Below are 21,640 nucleotides of genomic sequence, written 5' to 3' on the forward strand. Positions count from 1 at the left end.
ACCTTTTTAAAAGATACACATTTTAGATCGAAAGAAACCACCCAGCTTGCTTCTAGCGCTCCTTTTCTGTTGGGGGCCAGCAGCTGCCCCCCTGGCCCTGCAGCTTGGTCAGAGGGTGTCTCTGGAGGCCCCGGCCCCTCTGGCACCCCTTCGTCTGCCTCCCTGGGTCCTCCCGAGGTGCGGGCTGGCCTGCTCCGGGACAGCGGGAGGCTGGGGTGGCTCACCCTCCCAGGCTGGGGGCATGGGGGCCTTGGCCTCTGTCGGGCTGGTGGGCCCGCAGCCGGCAAGACAGGGGGCGCGTGGGGGCGCTGGAGTCCTGCGGCACACGGGCAGGCCAGCGGCAGGCAAGACGGGTGAGCCTCCCTAGCTGAGGAAGGGCCCCCGGCTGCCCTGCGCCCGCGTGGGGGGGCTCTGCAGGCGGGAGAGGAGCTGCCCTCCATCCCCGTCTCTGCCCATCGGCTGATGGATTTCCCGTGGGCCGCTTGCCAGCTCCGCGAACCCACAAGTGTGGGGCTGCCTTGTCTCCCCCCACACCATCCCAGGCGCGGATGTGCGGAGTCTCTTCCTGCAGGTTTAATTCCCTCCTTTCACATGATGGGATCTCTGATGGAACAAAGGTGTCCCCAGGCTCAGCAGCAGAGGCTGCGAATGCGTCCCCCTCGCATGGTCTGCTGTCTGATCCTGTCCTCCTGCCAGACAGTCACTGCAGGATGAGTCACTTCTCATGTCTGATAATCAAGGTGGATTTTTTAAAATCTGCCATTTTGGGATTATGCAGCAGCGAAGGGGCTGGGAGGCTGCGGGAGCGGCAGGCGCAGGCTGAGGGAGACCCCTGCTGCCGCTTTTCCGCACTGCAGGCCGGGCCAGGATGGAGGAGCCGGCCCGACTCGCGGTCCAGCACACGGTGCGGATGAGGATGGCGGTGCTGCCGGCGCTGCGCGTGGGCAGAGCGGGGCGTCTGCACCCCGCCAGAGCCTCCCTCCGGCCACTGCCTCGCTGTTGGCACCCGGCGACCCCCGGGTGCTGCCCCCTTTGTTCCCCGTCACCAGAGCTGCCTGCTGGTGCCACGGCATTCTGCCCCCTCCCTTTCTGATGGGCCCCGAGAGCCAGTGCTGGCGTCGGCGTGAGGGCTCCTCTGGCTCTGGGCTGTCGTGGCAGCAAGTGGCAGGGCCGGCGATGTGCAGATCCGGGCGCAGGGACATGCCGCTGTGTGTTCGGCTGGCTCTCACCCCGTCTTCAGTCTGTCACCAGTTGGCATCCCTTGTCCCAGGATGTTTTGCTGACGGCTTCCCTCCATTGGAATCCCCGAAAATTTTCCAAGAGTCGTGTGGACAGTTTCTTCTTGCAGAACCGAGCAGATCCTTCCTCTGTGGGAAGGCACCTCTCTGTTCCCTGAATTCTCTTGGGTTCACCTGTGCATTTAGCTGTGAGAGAAGTTAGCGGGATGAGTCTGCGGCTTCCTGGATCCCTGCTCAGTCCCTTTTCTGAGTGAGAGTGAGGCATTTGGCTTTCCTCTGACCCCTGCCCGTAGCTGAACCCTTGCTAGCTCCAGTGCTGCATTTGTTTAATTGGATCACCAGTTCTAATGCACCCTTTTTATGATCACCTCTGCCTGACATAGAAAGGTCAGCTCCTCCCCCGCCCCAATGCCTTCTGCCAGTGCGGCTCTGGTTGGCTCTGCCATTTCCCGGGCAACTTTTGCACTGGCCTCCCAGGCTCTCTCCAGCTTTTGTCCTGTCGAAAAAACAGAAAGATGAGTTTCTTCCCCTTTCGATGAGCCTTTCGGCTGACGGGGCTGGCATGAGATGCTCGGAGGCAACCTGAGTGAGACACAGGCAGGCTCCACCATGCGGTTAGGCGACTTGGCAGGAGGATGCCTGAGGAGAACTCGGGGCGGGGAGCGGCTCTTCCCCGCCACCCTGCGCACAGTGTCTGGGGCTGGGGCAAGCAGCTGTTGGCGGGTCGAGGCGGGACGCCCCCCGGAGCTCCGACACTGAGCCCCTGGCACCGCTTGTTCGTGGCTGGTCCATGGCAGGAACAAGGCATCTCTGTCGGCCCGCTGGCAGCAGGGTGACTTGAGGGAATGCGCTTGGCTGGGAGAGGCAGGTTCGTGCTCAGAGACCTGGCTCATCCTCCCTGGGGATGAATGGGGCCTCTGCTGTCACAGCCATTCCCAGGCTCACGACTCGGGGGCTCCGGCTGGCTGCCCCGGACTGCCTGCCAGGCGGCTCCTGCTGCTCCCTGTGCCTCTGAGCTGGGCTGCTCTGCTTCACGTCCTTTCGTGTTGAGCAAGCCAAGTGTGGCCAGAACTCCATGGCAACTGGAGGGGGGCAGCGCCTGAATCGGGCCCGGCTCCTGTTTGGCCCCACCGTGTCCCAGGCAGTGAGTGGAAGTGTGGGGCTGCAACCTGCCAGCGCCGTCTGTCCCGGGTGCCCCTTCTCTTTGTTCAGCAGCACCTTAGATGCAAATCTCACCGGCAGCCCCATCGTTGTTTTCCTAATTTCCATCTTGTATTGTGAAATATGCTCTCCGAATTCTGCGTGACAGACGCCCCGAATGTAATCTCCACGTCGGCTTTGGCTTTCTAATTTTCGCAGTCAGGATAGAACAAATTGGCCAGCATTAATTGTCTGCGCAGCAGCCCAGAGCTTCGAGCGGTGATTTACGAGCTCCAAGCAAGCACTCGGCAACACATCTTTCTTAATTTCTTTTTAATGAGTCTATCAATTAATTTTCTTCAAAACATCTTAATGATGTTGGAGGCGGCGTTAATGAGGTCTGTGCTCATGCCTCATTTTGCATATTTCCAAGTGCCAGGCAGCACCCTGGGCGGCACCTCAGCTTGGCAGTGGGACTGGGGGCAGCCTCCGTCCGTGGCGCCGGCTCGTGCCTGCTCCGTCCTGGAAGGGGCTGCAGATCCGTGTCCTGTCACATCTTCCATTTTTCTGGAGGTTTCAGAAGCCAGGCAGCTAGAGAAGCCCCCAGCTGAGGAAGATCCTGTGATGCAGAGCAGCCCCGGCGGAGAAGGGGCAAAAGCCCCCCGAAACCTGCTCTCAGAGTGGAAAGTGACGCCTGCCAAGCCGGCAGGGCCTGCTTGCCATCACGCGCTTGCAGGAGCCTCTCCTGCCCCCTCGCCAGCCGTGTGCTTGGGCAGGGAAACGGTTCGGCCTCAGCAGTGCCCTCTGGAGCTGTCTTGGCCTGACCCTGGAAGAGCCCTCCCTCCTCTGCCTTGGCCCGGAAAACAGCTGGAACTCCCCGAGATGCCAAGCCGGGTCTCCGGCGGGCCTTGGGGCTGGAGCAGCTGCCCTGAGTCTGACAGGCAGCAGACGCGCAGCCTGAGGTCAGGCCAAGAAAGACCCCTCCTCGTTCTGCTTCTGGGGCTGAGGAGGCCCCCCGAATCCTGGAATGGCTGGTGGGGGCCAGGCAGCCATCAGATCCACACCCTCCCCCCGTTAAGCCATCCCTCGCAGGCTTCGCCTCCTGCAGGTTTGGGGCACCTGAAGAGCGTAGTTTCCTCACAGCAGGTCAGTCCACATTTGGTTGCAGAGGAGCCCCGAGTGGCTTTTGTCCCAGGCAGGACGTGGCAGCTGCTTCTTGCTAATTAGTGCCGCCCTGAGAAGGATGGCAAGAAGGCACCCATGGAGGGGAGGGGAGGGGAGGGGAGGGGGCGGGATTTTTTTCTCTGGCTTCCTGGAATTGCCTGATAAAGGCAGTGGGCAAGTTGTTCCCTTTGCTTCTGCCTCACAGCCACTCTGGCCGGCCCCTCTGCCCCAGGCCTGGGGCTGGCCTTGCTGGAGACAGCCAGCAGGCCAAGGGGGGCAGAGGAGTTTCTGGGGGGCTCCCAGAGCTTGCCAGCCGGAAGGCCCCTCTAAGTCCCGGAATGGTGAGTTCTCTTCTGTATGCAAGGCGTGGGCTGCAGTGAGGAGGGTGGGACTTCCGACACCCGCCTGCTAGTCCATGCCAGTTGCCCGGGCCCGACCCATGCCGAGAAAGCGTCTTGCCCAGCGGAGGCCAACAGAGGCGTGGACCAGATCCCTCCTCCCCTCCCTGTTCTTGCTGATTGCAAGGCTCCTCGCACTCCCCCCGCCCCCGGAGAGCCCTTGTGCGCAGCACTCGGCTGCCGTTGGTGCCGCAGGGTCCGCGGCGCGAGTCCAGTGCCTTCCCCCCCATCGGTGGCACGTGCCAGGTGTCCCGTCACCCACCTTGGTGGATGGGGCACTTGCTGCCCTGCGGAGGAGGGCTCTGAGCAGCTTGCCACCCCCGGCACTCGCCGGCGGTCTCCTCGTGATGCTTCGTGCTGCCAAGGTGGGGTGGGGGCTTTGGCCAATCCGGGACCCAAGAGACCTTCACGCCTTTATTCTGGCAAACCAATTCCAGGTGGTGCCTTTGCGAGGCCTCCTCCCCCTTCTCCCACTGGGAGACTGGTTTGCACCGGTGCACCTGCAGAAGCTGCTGCATTCCTGCCTCACCGTCTTGCAGGCGCTCGCATGGGTCTCAGAGTGAGGCGGCCTTCCAGTTCTGCTTTCTAACCCTCAGACTCCATCTCCCCAAGGGGAGTCTTGCGAAATGCGCGCTCACGGAGTGTGCTCACCTACACTTGAAAAGAGTCCAGCCAACCGTTGGCATCTCTCAGGCTCAGGGGAGGATTCGGCACATAGACGCCGGCATTCTCCACCCGGGAGAGTGCAGGATCCGTCCCTCGGGCACATGCGCTCACCTCTTCCAGCTGAGTTGAGTACCATCCTGGAGGGGAGGCAGTGCAAACCATCGACCAGAAGATCACAGGCTATGAAGTGGAAAGCTTTCTGCCAAGGGATTCGGTCCGTGTCGCAGCACGATGAGCAGGTCCTGCTGTGCCTTGTGCCAGTGCTCCAGTGCGGACTAAAAGCTCGTTTCCTTGTCGGGACGGCAGCCTCCAGTTCGATCGAAAGCGCATTCTGCCTGAGCTGCAGCGGCTTCAGCAGCCCTGGGAGAGCCGTCCTCCCCATGGACGATCAGGCTCCTAGTTGGGGGGGGGGACCCTCCAGCCCGTCATGGTTGCCCCAGGTGACTGGTGGCTCCGAGCGCCTTTTGCCACCTCCAAGCAGATGGGGCTGCATTGAGGGCTGCCGGCACAGGGACGGACACGGAAAGGAGAGCTGCCGCATCCCGGATTCCAAGTTCCAGGCATTGTCTCTGGAACCTCCAGTATGCCCACGTCTGCAGCTGCTGCCTGAGGCCAGGCTGCGGGGAAGCCACGGCCCGGCCATGACAGCGCTGGGGAGCAGGCACGGGGAAGCACCACTCCCACCGCAGAGCCGCCACGCCAGCATGGGGCGCCTGCAGGCTGCACGGTGAGGACAGCGTCGGCCAGCTGCCGGCCCACCAGCTCACCGTGGAAGGCCTGAGCCTGGACCCGCTGCTCCAGCCCTGCCAGATCCCCAAGCACCAGGTGAGCTGGGCGCTCAGCTCAGGGCTCCCCTCCTCGAGCTGCGAGCCCCTGGTCAGCCTCGTGCATCACCCCTCGTGCGTCACCTGCCGCTAAAGGAGGTGGCCCAGAAGCAGGAGCTGGTGCGCTCCCGGCAGTCTGCGTGGGACGGACAGCATTTGCAGGAGCTGCAATGAGTGCTGCTGGCCCTCCCTCCCTCCCTCCCTCGGCCCTCAGCTGCCGCCCTGGGCCGACCGTTGCGCTTCAGCTCCTAGGCCAAGAAGAGGCGCTGGCCGCGGCGTGGCAGGACTTTGCCTCTTGCAGGACGGATCACAGCTGTGGCCTCAGAGGCCCGATTGGCGGTGCGGAGGCCGTCTGGCAGGTGTGCTGGGCCACTGGCCACGGCCCTCTGGTGGGGTGGGGTGGGGTGGGGTGGTGGGAGCCAGGGGCCACTGGGCTCACATGAGGTGTGGCTCCCTCTGGCCTGCCCAGGAGCTGCTGCAAGCAGAGGAGGAGTGCTGCGCACGCCAGCTGCAGGCCGTGGCGCACCAGAGCATGGTGCGGGACTTGGAGCTGGAGCTGGAGCTGGAGCTGGCGGGGGTGGCGGAGCAACAGAGCGGCGCCCTGGAAGGTAGCTCCGCGGACAGGACTGGGAGTCCCCCTCGCAAGGCCCCAGGCGTGGGGCATGCCGTGGCAGCCCCCATCCCCTCTTCCACGCAGAGCTGGGCTGAGCAGGCCTCCTTGCAGGAGCAGCCCACCCAGAGCGGAGCGAGCGGAGGCTGCATCCGGAGGCAGTGGCCCGGCGGCAGTGGGCCCGGCAGCTGGAGCCGGGGCTCCAGCGGAGTCACGAGTGCTGCGAGGAGAGGGAGCAGGTGAGCCTGGCGGGGGCACTGGGGCGCAGGACGGCCCCAGCCCCGGCCCGCTCCCACCGGCCCTCTCCCCTCCCCTCCCTCCCCTCCCTCCCCCAGGCCGTCCGGAGGCGGGATGAGCGCCTGCATCAGGCCTGGGCTGAGGGGGCCCGTGCCCACGGTGCCTTGCTGCAGAGAGAGCAGGAGCTGGAGCGCAGCCGTGCGGAGTGGGGCACCTTGCGCGGAGAGGGGCAGGCCCTGCGGCACCAGGCGGGTAAGTGAGCTGAGCCGGGCCGGTGCTCGCCATCCCGCACTAAGCGGCAGCAGCTGTGCCTGGGACAGTGGCCAGTCCTGCCCGCCGGCGGGGATGAGGCTTGCCGGCACAGACAGCCACGTTTTAGGGGGCTGATGGGCTTTGAGCAGCTCCGCCATCTTGAGCGAGCCCTCCAGCCCGCCTGGCATGGTGGCAGCAGCTGCATGACCAGGAAGGCCCCTCCCTTGCAGAGCTGCGTGTCTTCCTCTCGAGTGCCCCCTCCGGGGGGGGGGGGGGTGAGCTCCACCTTGTACCCCACGTGTGCACTTTTGTCCTGCCTTTATGCCCGGAGCTCCTCTGCCGCCTCGCCCAGCCGCGATGAACTGCTGCTCTGGAGCCCCTCTGCACCCAGGAGGAAGACGCGTGCCACTGCTGGGCAGCCACACTGGCACGGGGTGGACGGAGATCCCTGCCCAGCAGTCCCCGTCCTCCATGGGGCCTGGCGGGCCCCGGCCCGGCCCGCTGCTGCTGCCCGCTCTGCTGCCCTCTCTGCCCACAGCCCAGGCGACGGCGCAGCTGGAGGAGGAGCAGGTGCTGCTGCCCCAGAGCCGCCTGCGTGCCGTGGAGGAGCAGCTGGCCGAGCTGATGCGCCACATGCAGGCTGGCTGCCAGCTGGAAGCCGAGCGTGAGCCTCTCCGGGACAGGCTGTTCAGAGCAGAAGTAGAGCTGGAGCAGAAGAGGTGGGCGCTGCAGGGCTCTGCCTTGGGCAGGCTCTTCGCCAGGGAGAGCCCCGGGCAGAGAGGCAGCCTGGCCTGCCCGTCGGTGAGCTGTCTCCTTTCCCTCCAGGGCAATGCTGCAGTGGCAGGCGGAGGAGCTTAGCCGAGCCAAGCGGCAGCTCCAGCGGGCCCTGCAGGCGGCTCAGCAGCACCAGCGGGCGGCCACTCGGCTGGAACTGGACCTGGCCAGCAGGCAGGAGGGGCTGAGCTGCCTGCAGCAACAGGTAGAGAGGGCGGGGGTGTGGATGGTGCCCAGCAGCCTCCCTCCAGGCCCCTGCCCACTGCTGAGAGGGCACAGCTCTGTGCTGGAGACGCAGCATACCGAGCCGGAGGCAGTGGCAGGAGGGGGCCCTGCGAAGGCAGCAGCGCAGCCCCCAGGTGGGAGCGGCGCCTGGCGCAGGAGCACACCTGCCTGCAGCAGCTCCAGTGGCCCCCGTGGAAGGAGAGCTGGCCTCTTCCCAAGAGCAGGTGTGGCACCTGAGGAGCGAACCGGCAGAGTGGGAGGCGGTGGTGAGTGTTCTGGTGGGGGGCCAAGCCGGCCCAGCCCGGGCTCACCTGCCCTCTCCCGGCAGCTCTGCACCGCTCAGAGACAACTGGGCAGCCAAGCGCAGTGCTGGCAGAGGGAGCAAGAGGCGGCCCGGCTGGCCCTGGCAGAGAAGGACGAGGAGCTGGTGGTGATGAAGGTGGAGCTGGCCTCGCTGGAGGAGAGGTGCTGCCGCGTGATGGAGGAGGTGTGTTGGAGAGGGCGCTCTGGAGGCCGCGGGCAGGGGGCCTCCTCGGGGTGGGTGCCGCCATGTCGTGGCCTCCTCCAGCAGTGATGCTTTCTCTGGGGCTTCCGTTGGCAGAAGGAAGAGTTGCAGAAAGAGGCCAGCCTTCTCCGGCAGAAAGCTGTTCTCGCCCGCCAGGAGGTAGGGCTCATCCCTGCAGCCCTGGGCTGGGCCCCCTGCGGGTGGCCTTGGCAAGAGGTGGCAGCCGCCCCCCACCTGGACACTGCCGGCTCAGCAATTCTGCCCGGTGCTCCAGGAGGGTGTTGGGTTGTGTCCAGCTCTGACAACTGCTGACATTTTTCTGGTGTGGTGAGGCGCTCATTCATTCCAATTGGGAGCCACGCAGGCCCATCATCCCACCACGGACAAGTCACTTCTGAACTGGGACATGGTGCTGAGGCGCAAAAAGGGCAGGGTGTCTTTAGGCAGTGAGACCTCCGGGTCCTGCTTGTGCCTTTCCCAGGGGCATCTGCTCTGGACACTGGACTGGCCCTTCGGCCTGATGCAGCCAAGGCTCCTGTGCCCTCGTCCACCAGAGACCCTGGAACTAGCGTGCCGCTGCCACCGGCGATTCGCTCTGCCACGCTGTGCATGGCTTGCCCGCTGGCAGAGTGTTTGGGCCAGGAAGGGGTCAGGCTGCCTCTGCCTCTGGACTGCTGCGGTGCCTTCTCGCCTGGCAGGTGGCATCCCTGCAGGCCTCGCTGGAGGTGGCGCATTCCGACATCCGTCAGTTGCAGCGCGCGAGAGCGCTGGTGGCGGCCACCGCCAGCCGGCAGGGGAAGGAGCAGAAGTGAGCGAGTGGCGCCAGGCAGCCTGGCCAGCTCAGGTGGGCACCCTGCTGGGGCCTGAGGCCGGGTCTGGGCAGCCGCCGGGCTCACCTCCAACCCGACACGCTGCTCTTCCCACCCTGCCTCCCCTTCGCATCCATCCTTTTTGGCAGGCAGGTGAACAAGAAGCTGCGCCACAAGAGCCAAGAGTGGAGCCAGCGACTGGCTCAGCTGGCAGGCGAAAGGGAGCGAGCAAGCCAAGCTGGCCTTGGGGGCAGTGCTTGTGTGCAAGGCCGGCTCCTGCCGCCCCGATGCTTCAGGCCTGCTCTCACCCTTCTGCTGTCCCTGGGGGCCTGTGGGGCAGTTTCTTCTTCCCCGCCCCCAAGCACATGCACCTAGCAGTCTGCCTCTGCGTATGGGGCTCAGGCAGAACAGCAAGGGTGGCCCCCTGGCTAGAACGCTGCCCGGAAAAGCCACTGCGAGGAAGAGGCAGCACTGCATGGGGGACGGGCACGCAGGGCCTCCCGACGCGGCTGCCCGCCTTGGCCAGGCTGCTGCAGGCTTTGTGCAGCAGCGAGATGAGCTGGCGTGAGGCACGGCACCACCCTTGGCCCACGCGCCCCACAAGTGAGTAAGTGCCTGTGCCCCCTCTCCCAGGCCAGGGCGCTCTCTCTCTCGGGGCGAAAGGGGCCCAGGCAGCGAGGGGCCCAGAGAACAGCACCAGGACCCACAGGGCTGCAGCCCAGCAAGGGACGGCCTGGGCTGGCTACTGAAGGCGGAGGCAAACACCTGCAGCTCTGCTGCTGCCAGGACTGCCCTTGGAAGACCTGGCAAGGAAGCACGCCCGGAAGGCCAGCCGTGTCTGTCGTGGCCTTTGCCCACAGCCGGGCCAGCAGCACGCACGCCACCGCCCGAGGCCCCGGGGGGGGGGGGCTGTAGCAGCCCCGTCCCACACATGCCGCAACGGCTGTGCCACGGGCCAAGCGCCGGGTTGGTGCCACAAGCACAGTGATTGTGCTCGGAACGTTCAAACTGTCAGGAGGGGATCCTGCTTTCAAAGCCAGGAAAAAAAAACATCACGGCAAATCAATGCACCTGCTGTAAAGGACTTCCTTCTGTTCATCCTGAATCCACCCCCCCCCCCCCCCCCCATGGTGAGGGGAGCAGCCCCTGTGCTTGCGTTCCTTTTATCCAGCACTCTAAATGGACAGGCAGACATTCGGCACGTGCAGCCTTCCTCCCACCTATTTAACCCACAGGCCCGCTAGGGGAAGTGGCAAGACGGCTCTGGGGATGTGCCTTGGCAGAGGAAGTGAAAGACGGGTCCGGTTGCCACACAGCTCTCTAACCCGTTCGCCATTTCTCGCTGCTTTCAGCTCTCCACTTGGCCTAGAGACACAACAAAGTGCTTCCTACAGGAGGGAGCCCATCCTGGCTCCTCCGTGGCTGCAACCATCGCTCCTCACAACCCGGTCCTCAGGCTGTGAGGGCAGCAGGGGCAGGCCAGGCATCGGCTGTGCCCAGTCCCAGAAAGGGCATGTGGGTCGGGGGCGGCAGATCAACGGCAGTCGTGTGGAGTCTCACAAGCAGAAGACGTGTGCACAGACTAAGTCACCTCAGCCCAGAGACCATGCCGCAGCAGTGTGTGTGTGTGTGTGTGCGCGCACATGTGTGCCTTGGGCACACCGCTGCGAACAGTAGCCTGGGCCCCAAAGACCAGACTGCCATCAATCAGTCAAGAATCCTCCACGTGAGTTTCCCTGCAAGCCCAGTCCTGGGGACCAGGTTCATGGGGAGGCCCAAGAAAGCAAGTGCGCGAAAGAGGATCAGGAAGCAGCAACATTTATATAAACAATAAAATTATTTCTCAGTGTCTGTCCAAGGTGGGCCCTGCCCAGCTGACTCTGGTGGGAAACCTATGTACACGGCCGCAGCGGTGGCGGCGGTTACAGACCAAAGCGGGCGGGCGTGTGGCGGGGGGTGGCGGGCTGGCCTTGCTCCTTGCGCCCGGGCGTGTAGATCTTGGTGGACCTGCGGGAGGAGGAGGAGGGAGAGCTGAGCACCAGGTGCCTCTGCCTGGGCCAAGGCCAGTGTGCCCAGCCGTGCCAGGAGCCCCACCTACCTCACGCTGCCCACCGGGTTGCGGCGCTCTTGCTCCTCTCGGCGGGCCCGCAGCTGCTCTTCCGCCAGAGCCATCTCCTCCTCCATGGCAGAGGCCTCCTCCTTGGCACGCCGGCGGCTCTCCTGGGGCAGCGCAACGAGCAAAGCTCACCCTCCTGCTGGCAGGCACTCTGCCTGCTCCACACACGTGTGGCGCAGCGAGCCTGGCCTGCCTGCCCCTGAGGCAGCCACGAAGCTCCTCCTGGGTCAGCGCGGGCCTTGCAGCGCGGCAGGGCACGGGGAGCCCACATGAACCTGCCCAGCGGCTCTTCGTCGCAGCTCGCTCCAGGAAGACCCAGCCGCGATGCGACCAGGCACCCCGCAGAAAAGTGGAGGCCCCTGAGCCCACTGGGGGAGCAGTGCAGCCCACGCAGAGGCGGTGAGGCTGTGCCAGGGGCCCAGGCCGATCTGCATCAGTGCAGCCCCCTTACCTGGCGAGACTTCCCCGCATGCTTGATGCTGTAGAACATCGGCCCCAGCTCAGCCAGCCACTCGCCGTCCACAGCCGTGACGCACTGCATGTACTCCTGTGGGGGGCAGACCGGGGGGGGCTAGTGAGTGCATGGAGGATGCAGGGGCCTCCCGCCTCCCTCCCACTTGTGCCTCAACTCACCTTGGTGGTCATCACAAGCTCGTGGTAGACAACGTAGTCGGGTGTGTAGCCCATGCCGAAAAGTGAGCTAGTGGGGTGGAGGTGGCAGGGCATGCCCGTGCGGATGTTGACGTATTCCCCGATGCCCTGCAGCGCAGAGAGAGGACGGGAGTCGGCACTGCCCGGCACCCGCTGCACTTGCCCCTCCCCAGGCTGGATGGGAGGCTGGAGGAGGGGGAGCAGGAGGGGCGAGGGCCAACCAGCAGAGAGGGGATGCAGTCCTGCGCAGGCAGCGCCCCACCTGCTGGCTGGGCAGAACCCCGGCCGGTGCTCAAGCAGTGGCCTTCCAAGGGGAAAGACCCGCTGTGGGGTTGGACTAGCGAGAAGCAAGGAGCAGAGCATGGCGGAAGCTGCCCCCTGCCCTGCCCCTCGCACAGGAAAACCCAGCTGCCACAGGAGTGGTGGTCTGGGATCGCTCGCAGGGCCTCCTGCTGGAGCTGCACAGAAACGGGCCGCCAGCCAGCCAGCCAAACTGGGCGGCAGCCGTGCAGAAAGGCCCCTGCCCTGCACACGCCCCAGGCAGCCCCCCCTCACCTTGAGCTTGGCGGCCTGGTGGAAGTAAGCGGCACAGATGCACTTGCGAACCACGTCCCAATCCGTGCCGCACGAGGCCAGGCTCATGCGCTGCTGCACCATGATGTCCTTCAGCTGGGCCCGCACTTCCCGCACCTGCAGGGCAGCGAGAGTGGTCAGGCGGGGGCCGAGGCGCTGCACCCGTCCCGTCCCGGGCCGCCCAGCCCTTCCCTCCCACAGCAGGCACCTTGCGCATGGCCTTGGCGTGGATGAAGTGCTCGTTGCACCACAAGCTGGAGTAGCTGCTGTTCTTCCACTGCAGGTACACATTCAGGTAGGTCAAGTGGTCGCTCTCCGGGACGGCAAACTTCTCCCGCACCTGGTCGCTCTCCTCCTCCCGCCCCTGCAAGGAGGCAGCCTTGAAGCCTGCTGGCCGGAAAGGCCCCCTGCCCACCCCCACCCCCACCCCCTGCACCGCACGCAGTCAAACCTTGGGCCGGTAGAAAATGGCTGGCACAGACAGCATGGAGACGATCAGCAGGATCTCGGAGCTGCAGCCCATGTCGCAGGAGACGATCAGCATCTTGGAGAGGGCTGGATCCAGGGGGAACTCCACCATCAGGCGCCCGGTTGAGGTCAGCCCACCTGAGGCGAGAGCATGGCGTGAGGGACTTGGCACCATGCTTGGGGCCCGCCACTACACCACGCCCTGGGGGGCTCAGCGCTACCTGTGTTGTCCAGTGCCCCCAAGATCCACAGCTGGTACATGGAGTTGAGCATGTTGTCCTCGGGAGGAGGGTCCATGAAGTGGAACTGCAGCAGGTCCTGCACCCCCAGCGACTTGAGCAGGAGCACCACGTTGGCCAGGTTGGTGCGCTGGATCTCTGGCACGGTGGTTGTCAGCAGCTCGTTCTTGTACGCACTCTGGGTGTACAACCTGCCCGGGGAAGCAGAGCCGCTCAGTGCAGCCCCCCCCGTTGCCGAGGCGACCGGGAACAAAGGAGCGCAGGGAGGCTACTGAAGCACTGCCGCAACAGCTCTGCCGGGATGCGGCGGCATCAGACACGCCTCGGTCCCCAACGCAGGGAGGGCGTCTCGCGTGATCGCAGCTCCTACCTGAAACACTGACCTGGGCCTGTCCTTCCAGCTCGGCCCGAGCGCTGGTTGGCATTGGCCTGGCTGATTGGGTAGATCTGCAAGGCATCCATGCCAATCCGTGGGTTGAAGACCTGGGCCAAAGAGAGGCGTGTGAGGAGCAGCCACGGCCCCCTCACCCCTTGGGGGGGCCGCTCCCAGCCACTCCCCTCACCTTCAGCTTGCAATAGCCAGAGTCGATCACGAACATGATCCCGTCCACGGTCAGCGAGGTCTCCGCGATGTTGGTGGCTACAATGCACTTCCGGACACCATCTGGGGCCTGCCAGAGAAGAGCGCTCAAGACCACCGGCCAGACTCTGCCCTTGCTCTCGGCTGAGACGCTCCCCCACCGCCCTCGGGGAAGGCCTTTGTGCCACCCCCCAAGCCCCCCTCCTCACATCCCTAGGGTGCAGATCCCCCACCTGCGGGAGAAACCTCCTGGGTCGGGCACAAGGCATCGGCCGGCCCTTCCACCTCGGCCTGCTCCACCCAACCTGGCCGTCTGATGCCCAGCGAGAGGCACACCAGGTGCTGCCCACCTTTTGGAAAATCTTGGCCTGCAAGTCAGAAGGCAGCTGCGAGTAGATGGGCAGCACGGCCAGGGCAGGGGCGTTCTCCAGCTCCTCCAGGTGCTCCACAATCTGCTCCGAGGTCACCTGCGGGGAGGGGGGTGAGTACACGTGCAGGGGCGGGCAGGCGGGTGGGGTGGGGTGGGGGCACCTCCCAGCCGCTCACCTCAATGTCCTCCTGGCCGGGCATGAAGATCAGGATGTCCCCGGGAGCGCTGGACAGGTGCACCTGCAGGGCCTGCTTCACGGCGGCCTCCACGTAGTCCTCCTGCGGGGTCTGCAAGGGGGAAGGCGGACTGATGCCCCCGCCTGGCCACTGGCACCGCTGGCTCAGGCAGCCCAGGGACAGGCCCACACACCCTTCGCGCGCCCTCTCCGTACCTTACTGAAGAGGACGTCGACAGGGAACGTGCGGCCTGGGATGTGGAAGATGGGCACGTTCCCAAAGAAAGCAGCAAACTTCTCCGCATCCATGGTGGCCGAGGTCACAATCAGCTTCAGATCTGAGCGCCGAGCCACCACCTGGGGAACGGTGAGGGGACCGGGGTCACACGGGCACACAGAAGCCTCTCTCCAAACAAACCCTTTTCAAGCATCGGTTTCTCTCTTTCCCTATATGAATGAGCACAAAAAGCAGCCCACAGGACACCGGCGCTAGGAAGAGACGCCTCTTCTGGCCGCACGGTGCTCTCTGACAGAACTCCTCCTCCGAGCAGCCAGACAGATGGAATACAGCGGCTGTTGGGGGTGGGGGGAGCATACCACAGAACCTGCCAAATTCCCCGTCCCCTCCCCTCCCCTCGCCAGCAAGCTGCCAGGGTGGGCTGCCTTGTGGGATCACAGAAGAGCACAGTGGAGAAGGCCAAGAGGGCCACTGGGGCCACCCCGCTGCTCAGAGCAAGGCTACGAGGTCAAGCGGCTCAAACGGATGACCGCCAAGCTGCAGCCTGAACCCGCCCAGTGTGGGGGAACCAGCCCGCTCTCCTTGCACCTCCGCCTCCTCCAAATCGCGGCTGGGGCGGTTTTGGGGCCCCGCAGCAGCCCACCTGCCGCTCTCCCCAGTGCGAGCGAGGGGAGCGCTTTCTGCGTCCGGCTCTGCAGCCAACTACGGGTCGCCCCGGCAGCTGCTCTGTCCTGGCCCATGTCTGGCGGGTCCGCCGATCAGAAGAGTACGGGGCAGCGCATCAGGAGCTTTGCTGAAGTCACGGCTACCCAGTCGAAAGACGGGGTGCGGGCAGGTCCTCGCCTGGGACTGCACGGCCAGAACGGCGGGGCCACCTCCTCCCCAGCTCAGCGAGGCCCGAGCATGAAGGGCACGTGGCAACCCCAACGCCTCACAGGGAACCCACGTCACATCCAAGGCAGCGGACGGCGTCAGGATCAGCTGCCCCACGTGCAACGGAGCCGGGGGGCAGTCCCACTCTCCCCCCGGCTCCCCAGTCAGCACCCTTCCCAGAGCGCTCCAGCGGAGACTGCTGTGCACCCCCCCGACACCGCGGCTCATCCACACGGGCTGCCCTTCACCTGCCTCACAAGCACCGAGGACGCGCACAAAAGGAGCTCCTCACACTGGCGGCGAGCCCAGGAGGGAGGGAACCCCCCCAGCCGAGAGCTTTGTGTTCTGCAGCTCACGCAAGTCTGAGGAGCCACCACCTTCCCCTCCATTTTGCCGACAAAGGCAGCACTCCCAGGGCATGAATGATTCCACCATTCTTTTTTAAATCCGATTTTCAGTTCTCTTTAGGACGTATGCCAAAAAAGAAATTTTTCCGCAACTTAAATAACCACTGCTTCAAATAACTTTCATCGTGAACACAATCCCATAAAAATGAAGCTATCTACCAATTTAAAAATGGTTTTTATCTCATAAAAACTGCTCTGTCCATCCGACCCTGAGGTTCTTCTTGCTTCTATTGCTTGGACTAAAATCATTCGCAGAAAAACCCTGCACTGCACAGGCTTGCTGCTCCACGCACACACGGCAGCTTCCCTTTGAACTGCTCCGCGTGCAGCTGGCGGGCCCCCCGGGAAGCGAGCACCGACCTCTCGCAGGAGGCCGAACAGCACATCCGTGTTCAGGGAGCGCTCGTGGGCCTCGTCCATGATGATCGCGCTGTAGTGGTCCAGGTCAGCTTCCCGCAGGGACTCGCGCAGCAGGATCCCGTCTGTCATGTACTTGATGACCGTGTTCTCCGAGGTGCAGTCCTCAAAGCGGATGGCGTAGCCCACCTGAGGGCGGCGAGGAAGAGGCCGGGACAGGCGAGTGGGGCCTCAATGGGCGCCGGCCGCCGGGGCCCATTGCAAGGGCGGTCCAGCCAGAAGGGGACCGCCCTATGCTGGGCTTCTGGGCAGCCTCCCCTGCCCGCCCCCAGCCCTGCCTTCCCGCACGCCTCGCCTCGCTGGGCTCACCTCCTCCCCGAGGCTCACGCCCATCTCCTCGCTGACGCGCTTGGCCACCGACATGGCGGCCACCCGCCGGGGCTGCGTGCAGCCGATCATGCCGTAGTCGGTGTAGCTGTCCTCGTGCAGGTACTGCGTCAGCTGCGTGGTCTTGCCGCTGCCGGTCTCCCCGACAACAATCACGATGCTGTTGTCCCTGTGAGAAACGGAGCCACCAATGCAGCCAAGGCGGCGCTGCACTGCAGTGTTTCTGGCAGCCGGTTCAGACGTTTTTTACTTTCAAAAGCCATTTAATTTAAGATGCCCCTTAACCTGCCGCACACTTTCCCTCAGTACTGCGTTCATTCATTCATGCACCTGTCCATTTTCTATGCCATTTGGTAGGAGAAGCTCTCTGGGCAGTAAACAAGAATCAACAGAATATAATACAGAATAAAAATAAGACACTGTAAAAATAGCTTTTTAAAAAATTTAAACCGCATGTATATAAACTAAACATCTAAAATCAGTCCCCACTGACGGACCTGCTCCCACGGCCCAGCACCCCCCACCCAGCAGCCACCAGGCGCTGGAAATGCCTCTCCCACACTAGAGGCACTCCAAAAGCCACTGGGCGGCCCTCCGAGTGGGAAGCATGACCTGGTGCCCTGCACCAGCAGGGGCTTGGACCCAGCGGCCTTCAAGGCCCCTCCCAACTCTGCCATTCTATGATTCTATGAGAGGCAGCCGACATCTCTTTTAAGCAAAGAGGCCAGTCGACTTGGAGGCTCACCATCCCCTCCCTCGCAGCCTGTGCACTGCAAGTGCTCCCAGAGCCAGCCATCAGAAGTGGCTGGGCAGCAGTCCCACCCTCCCCTCTTTCAGGGATTTTCCAGAGTCGGGAAAACAATGAAAGCAGCAGTGAGAGAACTAAAGAGAGTTACCAGGGGAAGATCCTGATGCCTTGGTCCCCTGAAAAATCCAGGGAGGCCTTCTCTGGATGTGGCCCCCATCCCATTCCCAGGGAAAGAAGGAAGGACTGGGACAAAGGAGCCGGGGAGACTCACCGAATGACAGTCAGCAGCTCCTGCTGCACCGCAAAGATGGGCAAATACTGTCTTTGCTCCACGATCGACTTCTTCTTGGCAAACTCACTGCTGGCCTCGCTCTTCTCTTTCATGTGATCAGCAAACTTCTGCTCTGTCCTGAGAAGAGACTTTCACTGTTTTTGCCCTCCAGTAGAAATCTCCAGCCACTCCCACCCCCCCCCCCCCCGCCCAGCCTGCAGGCCTGCTCCTTACTTGTAATCCACAGTTCCGTCCTCAGCTAAAATCTGGTTTGGGCCCTCCTCCTCTTCCTCCTTCTTGATACCCATAAGATTTCCCAGTTTGGTACCGGCCAGCTCCCAGTGCCTGTGCTGTGCCTGGAATACAGCACCACACACACGTGAAAGCCATGCAGTCTGCTCCAGCTGGATACAAGCCGAGACTGGGGGCAGAGGCCCTTCAGTCGCCTCTCCAGCCCTGCTATACTTCAAGAGAAGCACCGCAGATGCCTCGACGCAGCCACTTCACCTCCTCCTGCCCGGAAACCTGAGCCTCAGAAGCCCTTCCAACACCCTGCTCCCCGTGAGGAAAGCTCCATGGCCAGAACTGCCAGCAGAGGAGAGGGGGCTTCTGGCCCAAGGGGGGCAGGCAGCCCAGCAGAACACAGCCCCAGCCAGGTTCCGGCAGGTACCTTTTTGCGCTCCTTCTGCTCGCGGTGCTTGCGCACCAGCTGGCTGCCTTTCCGGGCAATGATCGCCAGGTCCGAGGTAGCGTCTTTGACGGGGATGACAGGCTCAGGCTGGAAAGAGGCAAGCGAGCGAGCAGCGTACAGGGATCAGGCCGGGACGGGCACTCGCGCTCATCCTGATGCCAGAACCTCCGGCAGCACCCTCTCCCCTACCCGGTACCTGCTTGGTGAAGACGATGCGCCCATCCAGGAAGGGAGGCACCAGATTGTGGACCAGGAGGTGGACCTTGGCAGCGTTGTCCTCCTCAAAGTCCTCGTCCACTTCCAGGCGCTGCACCACGCCACTCGTGAGCATGCGGTTCGTCTCCCACCGCTCATTATCCTGCCAAGCAGAAGGCCAGCGGCATCAGCTGCCCTCCCTTCTGACCCCAGAAGAGACGGCTGCTGTGGGAGACAGGAAGAGCCCCCTGCACCATGCCAGATGGACAAGGGGCCTATGAGGTTCCCGCCGGCCTCCCTGTCAGACTCCCACCCCAACCTCATTAATGTCCAACCTCATTGATTTGCCTGCGCTGAGCCGAGATACGCTTCTGCTTTTGCTTCTGCAAGTGCTGCTCCCGCTTCCTCACGTACTCCTCTGACGAAGAGGCCAGTGGGTTGTGGAATTCATCGTAGCCCTCGTCCATCATGTACCAATCTCGGTCAGCTTGCTGAGGACAAAAAAGAAAATGCGAAGCATTAAGACCAGAAAGTGCAACAGCAAAAAAACGGGGAGAGACTACAAAGGGAGGTGGGGCAGCAACAGAGCACAGCCACTGCCAACCCGGGAAAGCCCCGTGACACGATCCGGGGAAGAGTCCCTTCTCCCCACAGCATGCCACCTTCAGGGGAACCCTGAGCTCCCGACCGTTCTCAAATCAGGCGCAGGCACTGGGGGGACACTTCACTCCACTACCCACCCGTGTTAAACTTGAAACCCTACTTTCTGAAAGCCATCTTTCCCCATAATGTTTAAGGGGAAAAAACAGCTCAAATGTATCAGCCATGAGGAGGCCCTCCCTCCTAGCTCAGGTACCTGATTGTCTTCATCTCATTTTCTACAGAGCCTGTGAAAAATGCAGGTTCTTTCTCTGAGCTTTGTTAAAGTAACAACGACATCCCAAAACTGACTTTTCCCAGGACAATTCCAACCAATCTATGGAATGCGCTCCCCAGAGAGTCCGCCTGGCGCCGTCGTTATTTGTTTTTCAGCGCCAGGCGAAGACCTTTTTATTTAAATGGCATTTTAATTGTTAATATTATTTGCTTATTTTATCTGGCTAGGGCGATTTATTTTATATTGTTAATTCGTTGTATATTTGAATATATTATATTTTAATTTTATGTTGTGAGCTGCCCCGAGGCTTCGGCGAATGGGGCGGCATAGAAATGTTTTAAATAAATAAATAAATAAATACACCTCCACTCACCCGCTGATCATCTTCCCACTGCTGCCGCTCCTCCTCTGTTTCAAAGGCAATACCATCTTCCCCATCCTCACGCCTCCCTAGAAATGGAAGGTTTTATGATGGGCTATAGTTCTGACCCCAACCCCCCCCACACACACCACCCTGCCCTGTCAGTCTGTACCTCTCCCTCGGGAGAGCCACGGCGTTGTGCTCAAGTGTCTTTGATTGTCTGCCCAGTCGTTGTACTTGTACGAAGGGGTTGGCAAGGGCGTCTCTTCTGGATATTTGCTTCTTACAGACCTGCAAGGAGCAGCCAGCAGCGAAGCTGTGAGGGCGAGGCGCTTCCAAAGGCGCGAACAGTTGCACCACCTCAAGCTGCACAAGCGTTGCAAGCACCATCCCAACTCACCCTGCCCACCAGCAACAGTCCAACACAGCTGCCCCCAGAACGCACCCCCTCATGCACACGCCTCACCCCACAGCTCCACGCCCCAGGGGCATCCCCATACCGGTCACGGTCACGCCTGTCACTATCACGGGAAGCAGATCCCCGATGACTCCGCTCAGGATCCCTGCAGGAAGGGGTGGGGGAGGGGGATTCCCATTGGGAACGGCGGGAACCGCTATAACCACTGTCTTCCTCCTCCCAGCTGGAACGAGAAGGTGTAGCTGCATCTGGGCACACAGAGGAGATAATCCACCATTTCAATCAGATCGGAGTCCCTGGTCCCCAGCTGCCACACCACCCCTTCCGATACCCTGAGCCGTGATTTTGTACTCTGAACTACTAGATTTTCTACAACTCAGCCCTTCAGATTCCAGTTTGTGAGCTCTGTACTGGCACTGTCTCACTATGATCTCAGACAAGCCAGCTTACAGATTTCTGCCTCTAAAATATGTAACAGCTTATGAATTTACCACTAATTACAGAAATATACACAAGCTCTCTTAATGTTTATTTAAAAGCATACAGACCTCAATCCCTTTTAAACATAGAAATCTACAGAGAAAAAGATCAACTCAGTCCTTTTCTTATTAGTAAATGAAAAAGTACAGAAACCCATTAAGCTCAAACCAACTGGACTTCTTGAATGAAACATACACCACCATGGCTCATGTTATACGGAAGATAAACATACTAAACGCAACTTAAAATTACTTCCTATCATCAACTTGCAAAAGAACGAAAGTGAACAGGTACCTTTTGGGCGGTGGCGAGGGCTCTCTGGCTCATTCCGTCGATTGCTGCCACCACCGCCCCTCTCTGAGGAACTCTCCCTCTCTGACCGGCTGCTACTGCGACGACTTCGGTCTCTCTCTTCTGTGGGGACAGCACTTCAGCAGTTACATTCCAGCCTAGGAACAGGCTGGAAAAGGGAACAGGGCAGGGATAGTGCCAAAGAAGTGATACCTCGATCCCGCTTGCGATCGTGCTCCCGCTCCCGTCCATGGTCCCTCTTGCGCTCTTTCTCCTCCTTGGAAGAGGCATAAACCCCCTGTTCTCGACGCTCACGTTCTCGCTGCCGGCTCCGCTCCCAGAACTCCTCACTGACTCCTCCAGTATGGGATGGAGTCTCCACCCGAGCAGAGCGGTAATGCCTTTGAGAAAAGTATAGTAGACTCAGCCACGACCAGAAAGATTCACCTAAAACTTCAGAGACATTTTCCTTCACCTCCGTAAATCTATCTTCAGCTCTTCCACCCAAGAGTAAGTGATGCTTCACAGCTAACAACGCTACAAGTTCGCTTAAAGCTGTACCCCCTGACGACCAGAAGCAAGGCCTTCACATCTGTTCAGTCCCCACTCATTCTGCCAGCCCTGTGGGAGCAGTTGCCCCTCTGTCACCTGTCCTTGCGGCTGCTGTGCCCCACTGCGTCATTGTCCTCTTCATCACCACCTGCCCCATCATCCTTGCCCTCCGCCCAATCCTTGTAGGAGGAGACGCGGGACCTCTTCCGGTCCTCGCCACCAATGTCTCGTTCCTCGCGCTCGCGGCGCTTCTGGGCGGCCAGCAGGTCGAGGCCCAGCAGCGAAGTGCGCGGCGCTGGGATCTTGAAGACATGCTGCTCCTCCGAGGCGCTTTTCTTCCTGATGAGCAGGCCGCCCGCCTGCGTCTCCGGAGCCAGGCCCTCCAGGCGGTGCAGCGCGGCCTCCCCGGGCACGTCTTCCATGCTGGGATCTCTGGCCGGGAACACACGGAAAGCGCCGGTTCGCAACAGCCCTGCCGCC

The 21,640-nt window shown here is 62.1% G+C and overlaps 2 protein-coding genes across 2 annotated transcripts in view; one reads left to right on the top strand and one right to left on the bottom strand.

Moving 5' to 3' along the window:
• The first annotated feature begins 241 nt into the window (after positions 1–241).
• On the top strand, positions 242–10,463 carry LOC123022406 (rootletin-like). Its single transcript, XM_044428106.1, has 12 exons — positions 242–353; positions 858–940; positions 4,378–4,499; positions 5,326–5,431; positions 5,900–6,038; positions 6,155–6,279; positions 6,376–6,529; positions 7,068–7,248; positions 7,355–7,508; positions 7,857–8,015; positions 8,130–8,192; positions 10,195–10,463. The coding sequence occupies exons 1-12, from the start codon at positions 242–244 to the stop codon at positions 10,303–10,305; spliced, it is 1,509 nt and encodes a 502-aa protein (XP_044284041.1). The 3' UTR covers positions 10,306–10,463.
• A 181-nt stretch (positions 10,464–10,644) lies between these two features.
• Positions 10,645–21,640, bottom strand: part of DHX38 (DEAH-box helicase 38) — an 11,363-nt gene continuing 367 nt past the window's right edge. Inside the window, exons 2-27 of the mRNA XM_044427898.1 lie at positions 21,257–21,592; positions 20,822–21,009; positions 20,612–20,731; positions 19,920–20,085; positions 19,592–19,710; positions 19,432–19,508; positions 18,517–18,672; positions 18,183–18,344; positions 17,966–18,073; positions 17,530–17,651; positions 17,296–17,433; positions 16,259–16,445; positions 15,893–16,078; positions 14,231–14,371; positions 14,016–14,126; positions 13,820–13,936; positions 13,453–13,560; positions 13,260–13,372; positions 12,872–13,080; positions 12,634–12,788; positions 12,391–12,546; positions 12,165–12,299; positions 11,592–11,717; positions 11,410–11,505; positions 10,941–11,062; positions 10,645–10,849 (exon numbers count right to left, since the gene is read on the bottom strand). Of these exons, the coding sequence (XP_044283833.1) occupies positions 10,765–10,849; positions 10,941–11,062; positions 11,410–11,505; positions 11,592–11,717; positions 12,165–12,299; positions 12,391–12,546; positions 12,634–12,788; positions 12,872–13,080; positions 13,260–13,372; positions 13,453–13,560; positions 13,820–13,936; positions 14,016–14,126; positions 14,231–14,371; positions 15,893–16,078; positions 16,259–16,445; positions 17,296–17,433; positions 17,530–17,651; positions 17,966–18,073; positions 18,183–18,344; positions 18,517–18,672; positions 19,432–19,508; positions 19,592–19,710; positions 19,920–20,085; positions 20,612–20,731; positions 20,822–21,009; positions 21,257–21,582 (3,729 nt within the window). The 5' untranslated portion in view covers positions 21,583–21,592 and the 3' untranslated portion in view covers positions 10,645–10,764. The remainder of the gene's footprint in view (positions 10,850–10,940; positions 11,063–11,409; positions 11,506–11,591; positions 11,718–12,164; positions 12,300–12,390; positions 12,547–12,633; positions 12,789–12,871; positions 13,081–13,259; positions 13,373–13,452; positions 13,561–13,819; positions 13,937–14,015; positions 14,127–14,230; positions 14,372–15,892; positions 16,079–16,258; positions 16,446–17,295; positions 17,434–17,529; positions 17,652–17,965; positions 18,074–18,182; positions 18,345–18,516; positions 18,673–19,431; positions 19,509–19,591; positions 19,711–19,919; positions 20,086–20,611; positions 20,732–20,821; positions 21,010–21,256; positions 21,593–21,640) is intronic.

Source organism: Varanus komodoensis, unplaced genomic scaffold (genome assembly GCF_004798865.1).
Source record: "Varanus komodoensis strain SLA01 unplaced genomic scaffold, ASM479886v1 scaffold19, whole genome shotgun sequence".
In the NCBI taxonomy this organism is placed as follows: domain Eukaryota; kingdom Metazoa; phylum Chordata; class Lepidosauria; order Squamata; family Varanidae; genus Varanus; species Varanus komodoensis.